The sequence below is a fragment of the Pogoniulus pusillus genome, chromosome 27, assembly GCF_015220805.1.
Source record: "Pogoniulus pusillus isolate bPogPus1 chromosome 27, bPogPus1.pri, whole genome shotgun sequence".
Taxonomy (NCBI): Eukaryota; Metazoa; Chordata; class Aves; order Piciformes; family Lybiidae; genus Pogoniulus; species Pogoniulus pusillus.
This window is the reverse complement of record NC_087290.1, coordinates 4,897,049-4,914,100: the sequence shown is the minus strand read 5'-3', so window position 1 is coordinate 4,914,100 and position 17,052 is coordinate 4,897,049. Positions and strand designations below refer to the sequence as shown.

Here is a 17,052-nt window from a genome sequence, read left to right as displayed (position 1 = left end):
CAGGAAATATTTCGGTCGTACCTCCACTGGAGTGACAGTGCGTGCCTTGGTGAGGGGAAAAGGCTCTTCAGCTTATTTTTTTCTTTTCCTTTTCTTCTTTCTTCCTCGTCCGGGGGTTGCTGACTTGTCTCGTTTCGTGTTGAAAGGGATTAAGCTGCGCTCCGTAACAAGGAGATTTATAAGCAGCCAAAGTGCAAGGAAGGGAGGGAACTGTTCAGAATCGACTCCAGCTCTGTTTTCCGTGCTGCCTGCGCAGGAAGCTGGGTGAGGGGGACTTGAGACAGGGCTAGCAGGGCATAAATCGCCCCGGATAGTCACCGTGTACTGGATCTGTGAGGTTTCCCACAATGTAACATTGCCAACGGATAGTGCCTTTCCTTCAGCTGCTCAGGGAAGACCTGGAAATGGTCGGAGTAGAGGGGAATTGGAGAGTTTTACTTGTTCGGTGTAGAAGAGATAGCCAAGCTCCTCTCCGTTGCTTAAACACCAAGGTTTGACCACGCTGCCCTAAAGCACCCATGGTAGGGAACGGGTGCACTTTGTTGTCCGCACGGATTCCTGTCAGCACGGAGGAGATTTTAGGTCAGCACAGCAAAGGCACAGTATTTTGTCCTGCTGCATTGGTGCTGAGTGGTTGGGGCTTTTTTCCGAATGAATTTGGCCTTTTGTTCCTTTATTGTTGTTGCAAGACGTGCCCTCCGAACTGCGGGAAAGAACAGTTCTGTGGCAGCTGTTACAGTGCCTTATCTGCTGGCAGGGATTGTGTTCACCACCCTGTCACTTGTACGTTACCCTAATTGCTCTTCCATATTTAAACCCAATTTTTAAACTAATGAGCGAGCAGCGCTCCTGTCTCCCCGTTCAAGCCAGTAAGATGGCTTTGGGCTGGGTTTTTTTTTTCTGTTAAACCAAGTAATGGGGGTTTTCAAGTTGCTCTTCCGTTCAGTACTGTGTGGTCAGTAATGCAAAGTGAGATTTACTTTTAGACAAGCTTTCTCTTTGTAAAATCGCCCCCTTTTATTGGGTGCACATTGTGCTGATAACCATCTCCCAATTCGATCACACTCTCAAGCAGAGCGTATTGTGCACCATGTTATGTCCGAGAAGTGGCACTTCTAGATTTGACAACAATGTTTCTGACTGGTTTATATGACAGTACTCGACGAGATTTCACCTGAAAAACCACAGCTTAAACAGAGCTACACTTGGCATCAGAGCAAACTTCCTAACAATAATGTAAAACCCCACACGTTTTTCTTCTTTCGTGGAAACATAAAGCAAATAGGAAAGTTTCCTGCACTGTTTTGTTCTGAAGCAGTAAAATAAAAGTAGAAGCTGAAAGAAAGTGTAACAACTTTGGGGTTTAATGCTGGATTTTCTTTGGAAAGAGAAAGAATGTTTCAGAGAGTTTGGACTTCTGAGAGAAAGCACATTTGAAAAGACATCAAGGTATTATATTCACTGGAAAAGGTTACTAGTTTTAATCAGAGCAGGCTGATGGGCAAGGTTAGGAAAGCACTGAACATTGCTTAATTTATTGGACTAATATTGGACTGCTCTTTAAAGTTCGTGGCCTTCTTGATCTCTCCAATTTGTGCATTACTCACATATTTTCGTGAATTTAGAGAAAGTCATCACTGAATAATAAATCCATCATTGGGTAATAAATGCAGTGTTTACAGGGTATTTAATCGAGAAGAAATACACCACTTCAGCTTTTAAATAAGCCAACACTAAGCTAGTAAAACCTGTCAAGAAGTCTGATAAAGAATGAAGCTATTTTTAATAATTAATCATAGAAATCCTGCATGTTGTTAACTTGAGGGCAAACAAATTATTTCAGTGTATTACTAGACTGTGATCTACAGTCTGAGCAGTAGCTACTTATTTATTGGTCAGTTTTACACACAAGTTGTTAGTGTAGTCAAGGTATCTAATAGATGTTGCTTGCCTGATGTTTTTTGTCTGGTTTTGAATAGAGAAATTATTTCCTTTTTACAGAGGGGGAAAAAAAAATCCCCAGCTTTCCAAATAGTATTTTTATTTATTTTTTCTTGAATCCAACAAGAAAACAGTTTCTAGGAGAAGACTAAAACCTTTCTCAAGGGCTGGCTGCCTTTTCTGCCTGTTTGCAGTATTTGGTGACTGAGCGTATTTATTTCAATGTATACTCAAACAGCAGAGCCTCTCTTTGCGGGGTTGGGTCCAAGATCCAATTCAAAATTGAACAGCTCTCTGATTTTGGGAATGTGTAGGTGGTGGAAGTTTGAGCTTTAGAGGGCTCTGTGTGTATTATGTCTCTGTGTGGACAGCATACAGCTGCATAAACTTAATGCTTTGGGGCTCAGGTTGTGTAAAATGAACATTGCAGTCCAGACATTCTCTGTCTGGTTTCTTGCCATTAGTTTATGAAAGGGAGAGCTCAACGTCTGTGTGTGAAACTTCAGGAAGGCTTTTTAATAATGGGTAGGACGATTAACTTGTGTACAAACAGCAGTGGTGGGTGAGGTACTAACACAGTATTTGGAGGGAAATCCTCCCACGGCTGAGTCTGGCTTGTTGAAAAATAAAATGGGGTTTTAGTTTATGCAGAACACGGTGTAAAGAATCAGTTGTTCTGATGAAGGCAAGTCTTGGGTGCAATACATACTGAGAGCAAATGCCCACACACTCTTTTATTTTTCAGAGACTTTATGAAGGGCAATTTATAAAGGTACTGACCCAGGTTCTCAGCTCTCCTTTAGAGATGGTAAAAATCCAATGACTGCCACAGGAAGGGTCTTCCAAAAAATACTTGAAATTTGAAGGCAAAAAAATCTGTAGTTCTGCGAATTCCTTCAGCTTCAGAGCCGCTGCAAAAATCAATGTCAGAATGCACTGCATAATTACGGTGCAAAAATAGAGTTTCGTTACAGCCAATAGGTAGAATAATAATAATAATAATAAAAATATTTCTTTATTAAACAGAAGCATTCCGAATAAATATCTGCAGTGCAGGGCGGCGAAGCACAGCCAAACAGCACCACCTCATGGACATCTTCTGGGGAGGCTGCAGCTTCCAGCAGCCCTCCTGGTTTTGTCACCTGATTTGTTTCTCTAAAATATCCATGCATGTGTGTGTGAATACACTGCCATGCCTCTTGAAATCTGTCACTTGCAGCAAACGTAACTTCTTTTCTTTTCTTTTTATTGGTCTTTCAGGCATCTGATGCCAGCTCTGAAAAACTGTTCAACGCTGTTACAAATAAAGGTAAGGCTGCGATTCACATCACAAACATGTTTGCTGTTTTCTTTTCCTTTCTCCCTCCCCTCCACGGTTCTTTTCATCGCAGTTTCAATGGGAGATGAAATGTAAGTCGTCTTCCAGAAATGTTGCAATCAGCTTGTTAGTGCTTTTTATGTTTCTCTTGGTTTCAGACGTGTTCTGTATGCTTGGTAATTGCTTTGCTTAATATAAAATATAGGCTTTAAATAATGCATTGCCTGCCAGGTCAGAATTAATTTAAATAACAATATTAGGGAATAGTTTATTTTACAAATGGCTTTAATTTGAGCTCATTTAAATAACTGTAAGAGTTTTCAAAATGTTTTAACTTGATTGTTACTCATCAGCTCCATGATAGACGTGGAATTATGAATAGCCAATTTGCACTGCTGACAGTAATAACCAGCCAACGTTTAGTATTCACGGGATAATAGTCATAAACCATGGCTTACTGTGCTGTGTGCTTTCTGTAGAGTTAATAAATGATACAGAGGGCCACATTTAAATATTCAGTATCCCATTAATTTCTTCAAAACAGCAATCCAAAGAGAGAGAGGCTAATGATATAACAGTACATTAAGGGAAAACTTACCCTAAATCATTGCCAGTGAGCTTCTGCGCAGAGCTTGTCCTGAAGCAGCATTATTAGAAAGACTGTAAGCCCTGGATTTTTATTTTTTAATTTTTTATTTCTTTTTTTTGTTTGTTTTGTTTCATGTTTTTTTGCAAGGAGGGTCAAGGGAGCAGCTGCAGGCATGAGTCTTGCCAATGAAATATAATTTAAAGCCTTCAAAATGTGTTTTGGTTTTGCCCCGCTGTCCTACTTTTTAATGGCAGCACATGATAACTGCTTAGTAAAAGGGCGTTCCAGTAGCTGCAAGCTCACAGTGTTTTATCTTGCTGGGTTGGAGTCAGTTTGCATTAGAAGAGGCAGATTGGATTAGTTTGAAATGTAGGTATTTTTTGTGGACCGGGTGTGGATTTGCTCAGTGTTTGCCCTGTGTACTACTGACTCGCTTTGGGTTTGTTATTCCAGTGGGTCATTCCGGTGTTTTTCTGTGGTTTCATTCCACAAAGCTGTAGTGGTTTAACTAGGGACAGTACATGACCCTGTTATGTTTGGGATCCCCATGCTGATACACCCTTGCCTCTGAAGTGTCTTGCTGCCTATTGAATTACACCTGCATTTAATTGCATTACGGGTCCTTATTCCTGTTTTTCATGTATTAGCATCCTTTGGAAGTGCAATCTGGATTATTTCTGTGGCCTAACTCCGTTATCTCACTTGGCAACCTTATTTATCCCACCTGATTAATTGCATTTGCAGGCTCCCTCTTGGCCTTTCCATCAGCAGAGAGTGGCATGGAGCAGTAGAAGGGAAAAGCTGCGTGTTTGGCGTGGTCCAAGGCCCCTCAGCTCCATGTAGCTGCGTGTGTATTTTGCTAATTCACTATAAAAACCCTTAGGTTTGGGGCAGCCCTTTGCTGGGATTGGGCCATGCTGTGGAGGAGCCTGGGGTGAATCCACATTCCTGGCAAAGGCCTGTAACCAGGGTGAGGGCTCTCCTCCCCGTGACTGATGGATGAAGAGGAGGCTTCTTTTCCTCTTCCTTTTTGTTTTTCTTTGTTTGAATCAAACACATTTCCCACATTCTTATTTTTGTTTACTTATGAAGTTTGCTTCATGGCATCTCTCTGCTTGTGAATACCCATGCTTGACAGGGAGGTACTTTTTCTTTGGTGATTTAGTTCCCTTGGAAGGATTAAGCTTTCTTTGTGTAGCCTAAAATCAACATGGGCTTTTGGAAGCTTTGCTTGGGAAACCCGTACACAAATAAGCTTTTTAGTTGATGGTAGATTATTCCTTTGCCCCTTATTTCCATCAAAATGGCCTCTTTCTTTTCTCCTCCTGAGTTTCCCCTTAAAGCCATATGCTAATTCCTGTTGGTAACATGAATGACAAGGGAAGAATCAATGCAAATCCAGGTGCGGCCAAACTAGGCTGACTGGTATTTTTTTCTACTTCTTCTTTTTTTCCATGGGGAGAAAGAGATTAAGGGGAAAGAGGGCCCCCCAAAAAATAAATAAAGCATAGGGAACAGTTTTGTTAAAAGGATTAGGATTCAGACTGCTAAATATCAGGGAAAAAACCCTCCCCAAAAGATGGCTTGTTTGGAGATAATGTCAATAATTGCTTGCAGGCAGGTGCAGGGGCTCTGGCTGTGGCCGTCGGTGGTTGGGAGGCTGTTGCCTTCTCTAAGTGTCTGCCCTGGGGACGGCTGAGGACTGCCCAGGCGCTGTCAGTTTGATGTATTCCAAGTTCAAGTTGTCTCTCTGCAATTCAGTCTGTTTGCTTCCAAGCCAGTTCTTCCCCCACTGTGTTGTCCACGGCTGCTTTTGCCAAAAGCAATAAAAGTCGCTCGTAAGAAAGGTCAGATTTGCATTGGGTAAATCATGATGAAACCTTCAAAGCTCCTGGCTGACGGAGCAGGCTGGGAGGGCTCGGCAGACTGACAAGTGTGCATCCCTCTGTGTCCACAGCCATTCCTTTCAGATGTCCTGCAGCTGCCTGTCTCACATATATATATATATTTTTTTTTTTTTTTCTTCACCTTGCCACTTTCATTTTGCACAATTATTTATAGCTGAGGTAGCAGAAATAACAGATTGACATTAGGAAATATTTACAAAGCAGGTAGATATCCTGGAAACATTCGAGGTCTTGTGTGTGTGTTTTGTCCCCTTTCTGTCTTTTAGTTGTGGACTTCAAGGATGGCAATGAGGTCAAGTTTAAGGTGTGATGGACTAGTATAGATGTGTAATGTGGAACTGTCCCTTCCTCAGAAATAATAATAATCAAAATATCTAGAGCCAAGTTAATTCTTCTCCACCAACCTCCTTTGAAGAGGTGGTAAACTCCCTTGAAGAGAAGGTTCTCAGCCTTTGTTTAGGAGTTACACAGTTTCCATTTAGGAGTTAGTTGCTCTTGGAGCTGAATGGGAAGGTGTATCCCTAAATCTAGAAAAGCTCTGTGAGTTTTAGGGGGTGGCCTGTGGATGCTTGGTCCTCTCAGAGCTGGGATACGTGTCCTGGCTGAGAGATGCTGCTTTGGAGAGAGCAGTGGAGCATCCATGTCTGCTGTGTGCTGCCACAGCTCCTGGAAGTTCCCAGCCCTTTACCTTGTCAGCAACCAGGCGGGGAATTTGGGAGGGACACGGCTTGGCTCCCAGGGCAGGAATCACTATAGCTGCCACTGCAATGAGTTGTGCCAGGTCATGAATCAGAGCCCTGTGCTCCATCACTTAGGCAGGAGTACTTCACCTCGTAATGCTTAGAATTATCTAGGGAAATGATTCCTGTGGAAATTCAGATGGCTGTGCTGGGAGGTAAGCACCTAAAAACTCCCCAGGGTCTGGGCCCTTGGGTAATGCTTGAAAAAGGAACTGTTGCCATGAGGTGGAGAAGGTGTGGAAGAGGAGTGCATCATCCGCCTGCAGCCCAGACTGTGCCCTCCCTCCTTCCCTGCAGGCTGGGCATTCCAGTTTGGGATTGCTGGCTATAGTCTTTGAAAAACCAGAACTTCTCCTTGCTCTCTGAGAGCACCGACCTTAACACCATTAATCCTGGCCAAAGTACAGGTTTTGTTTGTGATTTTTTTGTAGCGTGACTTGCCAGCATAATTAAATTCCATTATCTCTTAATAATTTAACTAGACACATCTGAAGCTGTCAAGCAGGCAGCTCCTACTACTACTGCTGTGTATTTCATTTATGTTCACTCCCTCCTCCATACCCTTGGAAAACAGTTTTTCCCAGAGGGAGAAACGAGTCCCAAAGTGATGAAGTTTTCATTTGTGCTGTATATTGAAGTTTGCCTTTGATCAGAAACACAATTGGGCTGTTACAGCTTTTTATGTTCAAATTGTTTACAGGATGTTCATGTAAACTTTATGAATCCTTCTGCTTCCTGGCACCGCCAGCTGTCGGGGAAATATTTATACTCTCAGCTGGAGGTAGATCAAGGCGTCTGGGTCAGTGCTCCTCACTGGTGGCTGCAATACCGCTCAGATCAAGCCCTGGCTTCTTAGGTGGTTCCACAGCAATATCCTTCCCTGGAAAAACAGGCGTATTGTTGTTTCTCCTTCCTCTGCCTGTGGTGAATCATTTCTTGAGGATCCTCTGCAACATCTGTTTCTGTAAACAAGCAGGGAGCTGAAGTTGGCAAATGCTTCTCTGCTGATCCCATTCACAGGAGATCCTTGGCTGTAGAGAAGAGTTCTCGCTCTCTCCGTGTAAACCATCCTCACAGCGTTTCGTGTTGAGTGTAAGTGGATCCACTGCTCTGTAGATGGCACATGTGTAGTAGTAACATGGTCGGTGTGCCAGAGCACTGACTGCTGCTGTCTGCCTCCTTTACAAGGGTCTGTAGGAATCTCCCCAACATCCTCACTCACTGGGTGTATGTTCTCAGTGTTGCTTTCAAGTTTTTGGGGGGACTGATGTCTGCATGTGTTGGTCCTTTCATGCTACCTGCCTCTTTTCTCCCCACTGAAATGCTTCTTCATAACTTGCTGTCAGGGCTCAGGAGCAATCTCAGCACTGCAGGAAACCCACACATTGGCCAGCAAACCTCAGGGGCTGCTAAATTACCCAAGCAGTTCTGCAGATTTCTCTCCTTGTGGTTGCTATGGTGGCTCACTCTCCCAAAGTGACATACCCTGGTGATGGTGTCTCCTTTCCTTTCCTGTGGAGACTTCTCTGGTGGCTTTGGATCTCTGGGCCTGTGTTTTGTGGGTTTAAATGGCTTGTCTGTATTGACCATATGAAAGCTCAGTGTCTCATTAGTGAGGGCTCAGACTGGAAAGAGCCTCTTGGTTTGAGGATGCCAAGTTTCTTGCACTCACAAGTTAGATTAGAAGAACCTCACTTCACTCTAACTTCCAAGTCAGACAGACAAAAAAGTCGATGTATGTCTTAAGATGGTCCCTTTGTTCTGGTACACAAGAGAGAAAGGCATTTTTTTCTGTGCCATAAAGGCTTTATCTGAGTGAGGAATTTGTTCCGTAACTTTCCCTTTGGCTGCACCTTTTGAGCACAAACCACTCCCCTCCATCTGTATGCTTTCCGTGCCCTCTTCTTTATGTGCTATAGGTTTTCTGACTGGCACATGGCAGTCTGCTGGGGTTGCCTGTGCTGGGCATAGCTGCTCTGGAGCTGCAGGAATAGGTCTCTGGACAATGTGATGTACTCAATGTAAAAGTCAAAATCAGCCCCTTTCAAACCCTTCCAGATTCTTAAATCCTAACACTTAATGATCTTATAAAGCAGGAGCCTTCCAAGGCTTCATTGATAATTTTTAAGGCAGTAATCTAAAACAGAACAGTAAACCAGCTGGCATGGTACAAGCTTTTCTTGACCACACTAGCAGAGGGAGACAGTTTAAAGTGTTGCTCTGGATGTCCTTCCCCTTCTGAACAGGTTTCACGTACCCTTTGGTGTCAGTCAGTGATCCTGTTCCCCTGAGTTCATTTAAGACTGCTGATTTTAGCGAAGTCTTGGTGAGCAAACCAGCAACATTCACTAATAGGAAACAGTATCTGTTCTGGAGAGAGTAATTGTTTTATGGGTTATACTGCATCTGATATTCCCAAAAAAGACTGAACAGCATTGAGCATTGAGAATCGATGCAAACTAAGGTTGAGTAATTCCTGAGATAGGAGTGTTTTGATGAGAAATATCCTGGCTTGACTTACCTGCAGTTGGTGAAGTCCACGCTGCAGTCAGGCTTGAGTTTTCATAAACGAAGCATCCTGCAGACCTCCCATATCTGGCCTGCTGTTAGTCTCTGCCTTGTAATAAAATGCTGTTTTCACTGAAAATGTATGTTTATTTAACTAGGTCTCTTTTTGCTTCACAATCTGGATTCCATTCAGTCAGTTACCACTCCAATTAACTAACAATTATTTAACATTAACAGTAATTACAGACGCCAGTTAAGCGCCTACAGATGTCAACTGTTAGCTTTGTACCTAATCACTCAATGAAATGGAGAAAGTTCAACAAACATCAATTAGCCAAGCAATTAGTATGAGGTAGGAAAGAGCATGTTATCATGTGTGAGCTGATTCAATTTATTTTATTTTGTCAGTAAAACACACACAGGCAGACAAGCAGCAATAAGTTGCGGAGATTAGATAAAGCTGTATTGTTGTGCTGTTTAGACAAGGTTTCCCCCCTCCTCCTCTTCCCCTTGCATAACTCCAATGTGCTTTGCCAAGCGTTTGTTATCTTATCAAGTACGTTTGGTTTCAATTGGAAAAGCACAGCAATGTCATTTTCAGCAGAGAGGCAAAGACCGTTTACTCCAGCAGACGTGAGCCTTACCCCAGCAGAACTGTCACCTTAGCAAAGCTACTCCTGCAAGAAGGCTTAACCCAAGAGTTAAACCGAGGGCCACACTAACACCAAGGTGCTTATGCAATGGATACATGGGTTTAGATAACACCAAGCACCATGAATTGCTTCCTTCATCTGATTTATCTGTGCAGAGACTGGGTTGACTTTAGCTTCACAGTGCCTTCACTACAGGTTCACAGATTGCATCATGTTGGAAGATATCCTCAAAGACAATCCCGCTGCAGTCAGCAGGATCACCTCCAACCAGATCAGGCTTCTCAGGGCCTCATTGAATCTGATCTTGAATGTATCCAGGAATGGGTTCTCCACCACATCCCTGGGCAACCTGTTCCAGTATTTTACCACCCTTATTACTTCTTCCTTGTGTCTGACCTAAATCTGCCCTGCTTCAGTTCCAAACTGTTGCCCCTATCTTATCACTACACGTTCTTTTAAACCATCCTTCCCCATCTTTTCTGTAAGTCCCCTTCAGATGCTGAAATGTAGTTATGAGGTCACCTCAGAGCCTTCTCTTCTCCAGGCTGAACAGCCCCAGTTTTTTAGGTTGCAAGAGGATACCTCAAAGGGTGAGTCAGCACTGCCCCGACACAATCATAGAATCAACCAGGTTGGAAGAGACCTCCAAGATCATCCAGTCCAACCTATCCCCCAGCCCTATCCAGTCAGCTAGACCATGGCACTAAGTGCCTCATGCAGGCTTTTCTTGAACACCTCCAGGGACGGTGATTCCACCACCTCCCTGGGCCTGCCCAGAGTGTTTCCATTTCATGCTGCTGTCTGAATAGAGGTGTGTATCTCACAGCCACCGTGGGGAGAAACTATGCCTCTGGCAGTACCATCTATCTGTCTGCTGTGAGCTTGTGTGGCTCAAAAAAAGTTTTAAAAAAAAAGGGTAGGAGTGGGTCATAAATTAACTTCACCTTCAGAAAGAAACAGCTGATTTGTAGCCACCATCCAAGGTGCATTGCAAGTCTCTCTTTTAAGATCTTTTGAAGACTGTAGACCTGTGCAGAAGGTGCTCGGCAAGCAGCGTACGGCACATGCGGGGTGCCCGGGCTTCCCAAGTACCCAGCTGTGCCACTAACCCCCTGCTTCACCTCCACAGTCTCTTTTTCTATAGCATCTAATGTCCTGGCACCATCTAACACTCCTTGTTCAGGCTGTATTACTTCCAGCTACTGTTAATTCACCAAAAAAAAAGGCACTACGAAGTATCTGACATCCTACAGTGATCAGTCTTGACACTCTGGACGTCAGCAGCACTTTCACAGAGGCCTTCATATGAATGGTGCTTTTTTTTCTGGTTATGGAAAGTCTTTCTAACTGCTTAAAAACCAAAGCAAAGAGGCTTTTTTTTAAATCCAGTTCTCAGCTGTCCCTCAAACAAGAATGCCTTTTGCCTTCATCACCTCACCAATATGTTTTAAGTGTTCCTCCACGTAAAGTGATCCCACGGAGTAAGACATTATTTTATCATGCAGCCTGGCCACAACTCCACAAAGCTATTTGAAGTAGTCATTGTTTGCCAAAATGCAGGGATTGGAGCACAGGACCACAGACAGATCTTATTGTTGCTTTCCAAAGTCTCAGCTTTGGGGGTTGAACTCGATGGTCTCCTGGGGTCCCTTCCAACCCCTAATATCCTGTGAACTTTCTTTCTTTTTTCCTGGAAAAGCACAGACTGAACATATGAGGAAAACCTTCAGTGAGTGACTCGAGCAGAGTGATATTTGTCTGACCAGGCAGAAAAACTGAAATTGAGCTTCCAAGTAAGAGCTACCACCTTCATCCTGGTGGCAAAGATGACCTTCTGAAGGGTGATGGTGAGGGACTTTTTAAGGTGTCAGGTAGTGACACCTTAAATGGGGTTTGTGGCCTTCCAGTATCTGAAAGGGGCCTCCCAAAAAAACTGGGGAGGGACTTATTAGGCTATCAAGGAGTGACATGATTAGGGGGAATGGAGCAAAGCTGGAGGTGAGGAGGAAGTTGTTGAGCATGAGAGTGGTGAGAGCCTAGAATGGGTTGCCCAGGGAGGTGGTTAAGGCCAGACTGGATGAGGCTGTGGCCAGCCTGATCTAGGGTAGGGTGTCCCTGCCCATGGCATGAGGAGGGTTGAAGCTAGATGATCCTTGAGGTCCCTTCCAACCCTGACCATTCTATGATGCTTTAAATGGATGAATTTTGAACTTTCTGATGGCTCAGCACAGATTATCCAAAAGAAAAGGCAGGGCCTTATCACAAAGTGGCTCCACTGTGTCTCAGGATAGGAGAAAGTTGTAAAGTCTCACAGAACAATACAAATAGACCCTAATTTGTTCTCATTTAGGCTTCAGTTCAGTAATGTGCTTCTGTAGCTTGACTGACTTTAAATGCTTGTTAACACCGAGCATTTACTTAAGTGCTTTGCTGGATGAGGGCCACAGAAGTAAATCCTGTGACTCCCCCCCACCCCCAGCCCCGAGACTTTCAGGCACACAATCATCATTTACATTTCTTTTTCCTCGCTGTAGTGCACCTCTGTGACTGAGGAGGGCTTAAGCCCCTTCACCAGAATCTCCCCAGCAGGTTCCACTCTATTCTCCCACCTTGCTGCTGCCTTGCCTTTGGTTGGACTCCATGAGCTGAGTCATTTCTCAACAGAAATCCAGACACAGCAAGAAAAGGGGTTGGGTGTGAGTGGTGGTTTTGCAGCTGAGCTGCTTGAGTGAAAGGTCCAGGTCAAGTCTGGGACCAGACACAGAACGTGGATGAGAGCAGAGGGACTGTCCTCACCTTGGCACTGGCAGGATGAGTCTAGCTACAGCATGGCTTCATCCTGTGATCACAACTTGTCCTGCTACCGTTAAGTCTGTGCATAATTATTTAGTGTAATGTGACCTGTTTTCACGCTGTGACTAGTGAAGCTGCTGAGAAATGCTTCAAGTGAGTGTGTGTCTCAAAGAGGGTTGGGAAACATTCAGCAAGCTGTTTAAAATAGCAGAGGAAATGTATACTTTAAAAGTGGCAAACAGAAGAGCAGATAAAGTGATTTAAGTGCCTTTTAGAACAGTTAATGGCCTTGACTTAAATATTGTAGGAGAATAAGGCAGGAGCTGGGGGTGAGGTTATATACTTACCCAAAAAATATCATGCTAAAAATATTTCTGTCTGAGTTAAGGACCTGAACAAAAGGATGCTCAAAGGTGGGCCAGGGGAGAGGACAAGATCTAAACATAATCTGTCTGCTGGAGCCTGGGTTTACTGCAGTAGGATTTCCTCAGGCATTTGAAATCCTCGCCTAAGGCACACTCACAGCTTGCCCTGACCTTACTAGGGCTGCCTGGCTTATTCTTATCTCCTTCCCAAACCTCTGTGATGCCCCTTTGCCTATAGCTACCCCAAAGCTATGCACAGTCTTTGGAGCATGGGCTGGGCCAACTCACCTTCCTCCTCAGCTCTCTTTGGGAACCTTCTCACTGGATTCACATCCTGCTCTGGTTCCTTCATGGGTTTTCACAAAACGTGGGTTCAAGAAGCAGGGTGGATGGAGTGCTTGGCTCCTGGTGAGGGGGAGCAGAGCAACCCGCAGCTTTGCTGCTGCCTGTGTTTTATGGGATGTTAGGAGGAGTTGCGAAAGGGACAGAGTGTAATGCTGCTGAGCTCTCACAGCAATCTGGTATAATTTCCAAATATTTCAAGTTAGTGGGCACTTTGGAAAATTGGAGGCAAAGGAATTTGAGTGGCTTGTAATAGAAAACAGCTGCTGCAGAGCAGGCTGTGTCCTAAGAAAAAAGAGCTTCATGAAAACAGGTCTGCTGAGTAATAAAGCCACAAATTAATACTTAGCTCATTTGCTAGGTTGTTAGTCCCATAAGCACTTAAGCTTCATTTGTTAGAAAAACCAGCATTACAAAAATCAAAAGCAGATGAGCAAAAGCCCTGGGTTTACTTTTGGTTGCTGGTTTCTATTGTTGGTTTGCTTGTACATTTGTAGCCTCTGCAGCTCTCAGAAGACGTGATTGCTGCTTGGATACAGCAGACCCTGTTGTAACAACCACAGCGTTTTGTTCTGGCCTATATGATAGCTAACTGGTGGGTTTTTTTCTTCTCTTCTTGCTTGTGTTACTGACATTAATACTAAAACCTGACTATGGCAGTTTTTCATTGCTGGGCAGGGCCTGTTGTCTCCAAGGAGGGATGAGAAACTGTGCCAGAAATATAATGCCTGCTCTAAATCTCAACCTCAAGTGTAGGTCTGCTTTGAAACATTAAACAACAGCTCCCCTTGGCACTTTGGCATAGTGCAAAGAGAGCACTGGCATCAAAAGAATTGCTCCTCTGAAGTGCTCATAAGGTTTTGGTTATGGGGAGCAATGAGACACTTCAGGCTTTGGTAGCTGGGAAGTCTGATAAAGATGCTGAGTTTCAGACACTTCCAAGAGAGAACTTCTTTTGAGTTTCCCTTCTTGTGTCCAAACAGGCCTTATTTAGATGACTAGGAGAAATGGGGTGAAGCCATAGGTTGTCACCTCACCTCTTTATCAAGAAAGACAAAGGAATGATCTTGGTCTTTGTTTTGGTCTTAAATCATTGCCTGAAGTTCAGTCTCATGTTTCTAACTCCCAGTCAAGTGGATGTTGATTTCAAGATAAGATTGTTGTTGTGTGAATAAACAGTGGCTTTGAAGTCTGGATAGGAGTTACCACATGGATTGAAAAATGGAGAGTTGTCAGAATTTTGGAAAGAGCAGTATGCACGGGTAGTGCTGACTGGGTTCTCTCCATGAATACATCAGGGATGAGGGTATGCTGTGAACGAGATCAGCAGTCACAGAACACTACATACATCTTCTTTACCATGCCAAAAGAAATCCCATGAACACATCGGGCATGTTGAAAGCAAATCACTCTAGGCAGAGTTATTTTGAAGACTGTGGTTCTTGAGTAACTGGCTCCTTATAATCCAGTTCATATTTGAACAGCTGATAGCAGATGGAATGAACAACCCTTGGATTACACAAGCAATTGCCTGTGAGCTAGACCACGTAACTCATGCTGGTGCTGGTTATGTGCTGCCTCTGGTGGTGCTCTCCAGAGATCAAGAGAAGTGTTGTGAGCCATCTGAGACCAGACCCACTGCCATTGCCATGGGCAGACAGGTTCACATGAACTATGTTTTCTTCAGGCTCCAAGAGAAATCATTATCTTTTGTGACAGAAGCTTGGACATAAGCATGTGTAAGGTTAAAACAAAGCCACATGGCTCTGTGGGTTCAATTAGAAAACTCTGCTTTGTTTCTGTGGTGCAAAGGTCACTTTTCTTGTTTTACAGCTTTTCTCTGTACTGTTTTCCTTCTTTAAACACTGGCTGTTGTACCTATTTTCCCCAGGGTTTCTCTAGGTGCATTCTGCCCAAACAAGCAGCCTATGTATTTGCCCTTGAAGGGAGAAGAAGCAGGAGCACTCATCTCTGCTGCAGGTGGAGTTGCTAGTGCTTATCTCCTGGAGTGTTTCTCTTCTGCACCTGCAGAAGTATGTTACAGAAATCAGTGTCTTCTTTTAGTAACCCTCTTGAAAAGCTGATGGCCCAATGCTGTCAGATCATCAGCTGATATATGCATTTCTGGTGCTGTTGAGAGGACACGATGTAAAGTGTCTGCAGATAAGCCACAGTTTGATCAGCCAAGTCTCAACCACTTTCTGCAGTGTGTTGATGACCATCATGATGATTTCCAGTATTTGCTTCTGTAAAGCCCTGTCCTGCGAGATGCTGGACGTGTTTGTGGGTGTGAGTGCAACTTACTGGAACAGTCTTATATGGACAGCAGGTGAAATCCAGACAGCTGGAGAAAGGACTTGCATTTCGCTCCAATTCAGGTTGCTTCAATGCCTTAAGCATCATTTGAGCCACCTTCTTATGCTGGTGAGTCTTGAGACCTTGAGCAACCTGGTCTAGTGCAAGGTGTCCCTGCCTATGGCAAGAGGGCTGGAAACTCAATGATCTTTAAAGTTCCTTCCAACCTAAACCATTCTATGAATCTATAAATCTATGGCTGGGGTATTTTTCTGTTTGCTGTATCTGTATGCTGACTCACCTGGCAGGTTGCATCCAGTCCTGGGCTCCCCAAATCAAGAGGGACAGGGATCTACTTGAAACAGTCCAACAAAGGGCTACAAGAGTGCTTAAAGGACTGGACCACTACCTTATGAGGAAAGATTGAGAGACCTGGGGCTGGTTAGTTTGGAGAGAAGACTGAGAGGGGACTTAATAAATATCTGTAGGCTGGGGGTCAAGAAAGAAGGGACAGGGACAGCCTCTGCTCACTAATAGATGTAAACTACAGCACAGGAAGTTCCACCTCAACATGAGGAAGGAATTCCTCACTGTAAATGCCACAAAGCACTGGAACATGCTCCCCAGAGAGATTGTGGAGTCTCTTCTAAAGTCTTTCAAGACCTGTCTGGATGCATTCCTGTGCAACCTGTACTAGATTCTCTGATCCTGCTCTGACATGGGGTTGGACTCGATGATCTCCAGAGGTCCCTTCCAACCCCTAATATCCTGTGATCCTGTGTAACTCTTAATTTCTAGGTCTTTGGACCACCTCGGGTCCTGTTTGCAAAGCCCCTTTGCACTGTGCAAACCAGGCCTGTGGCTGGGGCTTGTGGGAATCACTGCAATACAGTTAAATGTTGATCATAATCATCTGGCAAGCTGTTAACACTTGTCTGGAGCAGGCTGGGTAATATCTGCGTGCGGGACAAGTCTGAACGTCTTCTGAATTAATCAAAACCTCAGTTTGTGGGCAAGCCAGGCTATAGTAAATTAACACCTTGCTTAAAGAGTTAGCTGACAACTTGAAATGGAGGAGTGGCATTTTAATAGTTAAGCTGGTTTTTCTCTGTCTTCACATGCCCTGTCCAGCATCTCATCTTACTCTAACCTAATTGCTATCCAGCCTTTCAACAGCACATCGTCTTAGCGCCTTGCTGCCAAGACAGTTACTCACCTAAAGGCCTCATTATGTTTTGCCAGTATTTCAGGGGCTGAAAAGAGCTTGACAAATATCTCCTCCATACGCAGGTCTCTAAATGACAAACAACTAATTGGGTGAAGCAAACCCAAAGCACAGCATGGCTGACGCAGGCCACTGTGCGCAGAGCCCCTCACGGTAACGGGCACTGCTCTGCCTGCTCTGTGTCACAGCAGATCTTGCAGCAGCAGACACAAGGGTGACAGCTGGGGAAATAGCCTGCTGGTTACTGCAGCCAGTCAGGAGGAGCTCTTCAAGCAGCCTGGGACACGTCGCTGTCATTTTCCTGCAGGTAAATGGCTGACATCTTGCAACAAAAGCTCAACAATAGCATTAAAAAACCACCCAAACTGAAAAAGAA

At 44.2% G+C, this 17,052-nt stretch overlaps 1 protein-coding gene across 4 annotated transcripts in view; it reads left to right on the top strand.

The window, feature by feature from the left end:
- AUTS2 (activator of transcription and developmental regulator AUTS2) overlaps positions 1-17,052 on the top strand; it is an 839,198-nt gene that overhangs the window by 754,916 nt on the left and 67,230 nt on the right. For all 4 annotated transcript variants that reach the window (XM_064166624.1, XM_064166623.1, XM_064166622.1 and 1 more), the window contains one exon: positions 3,202-3,250. In XM_064166624.1, the coding sequence (XP_064022694.1) occupies positions 3,202-3,250 (49 nt within the window). The remainder of the gene's footprint in view (positions 1-3,201; positions 3,251-17,052) is intronic.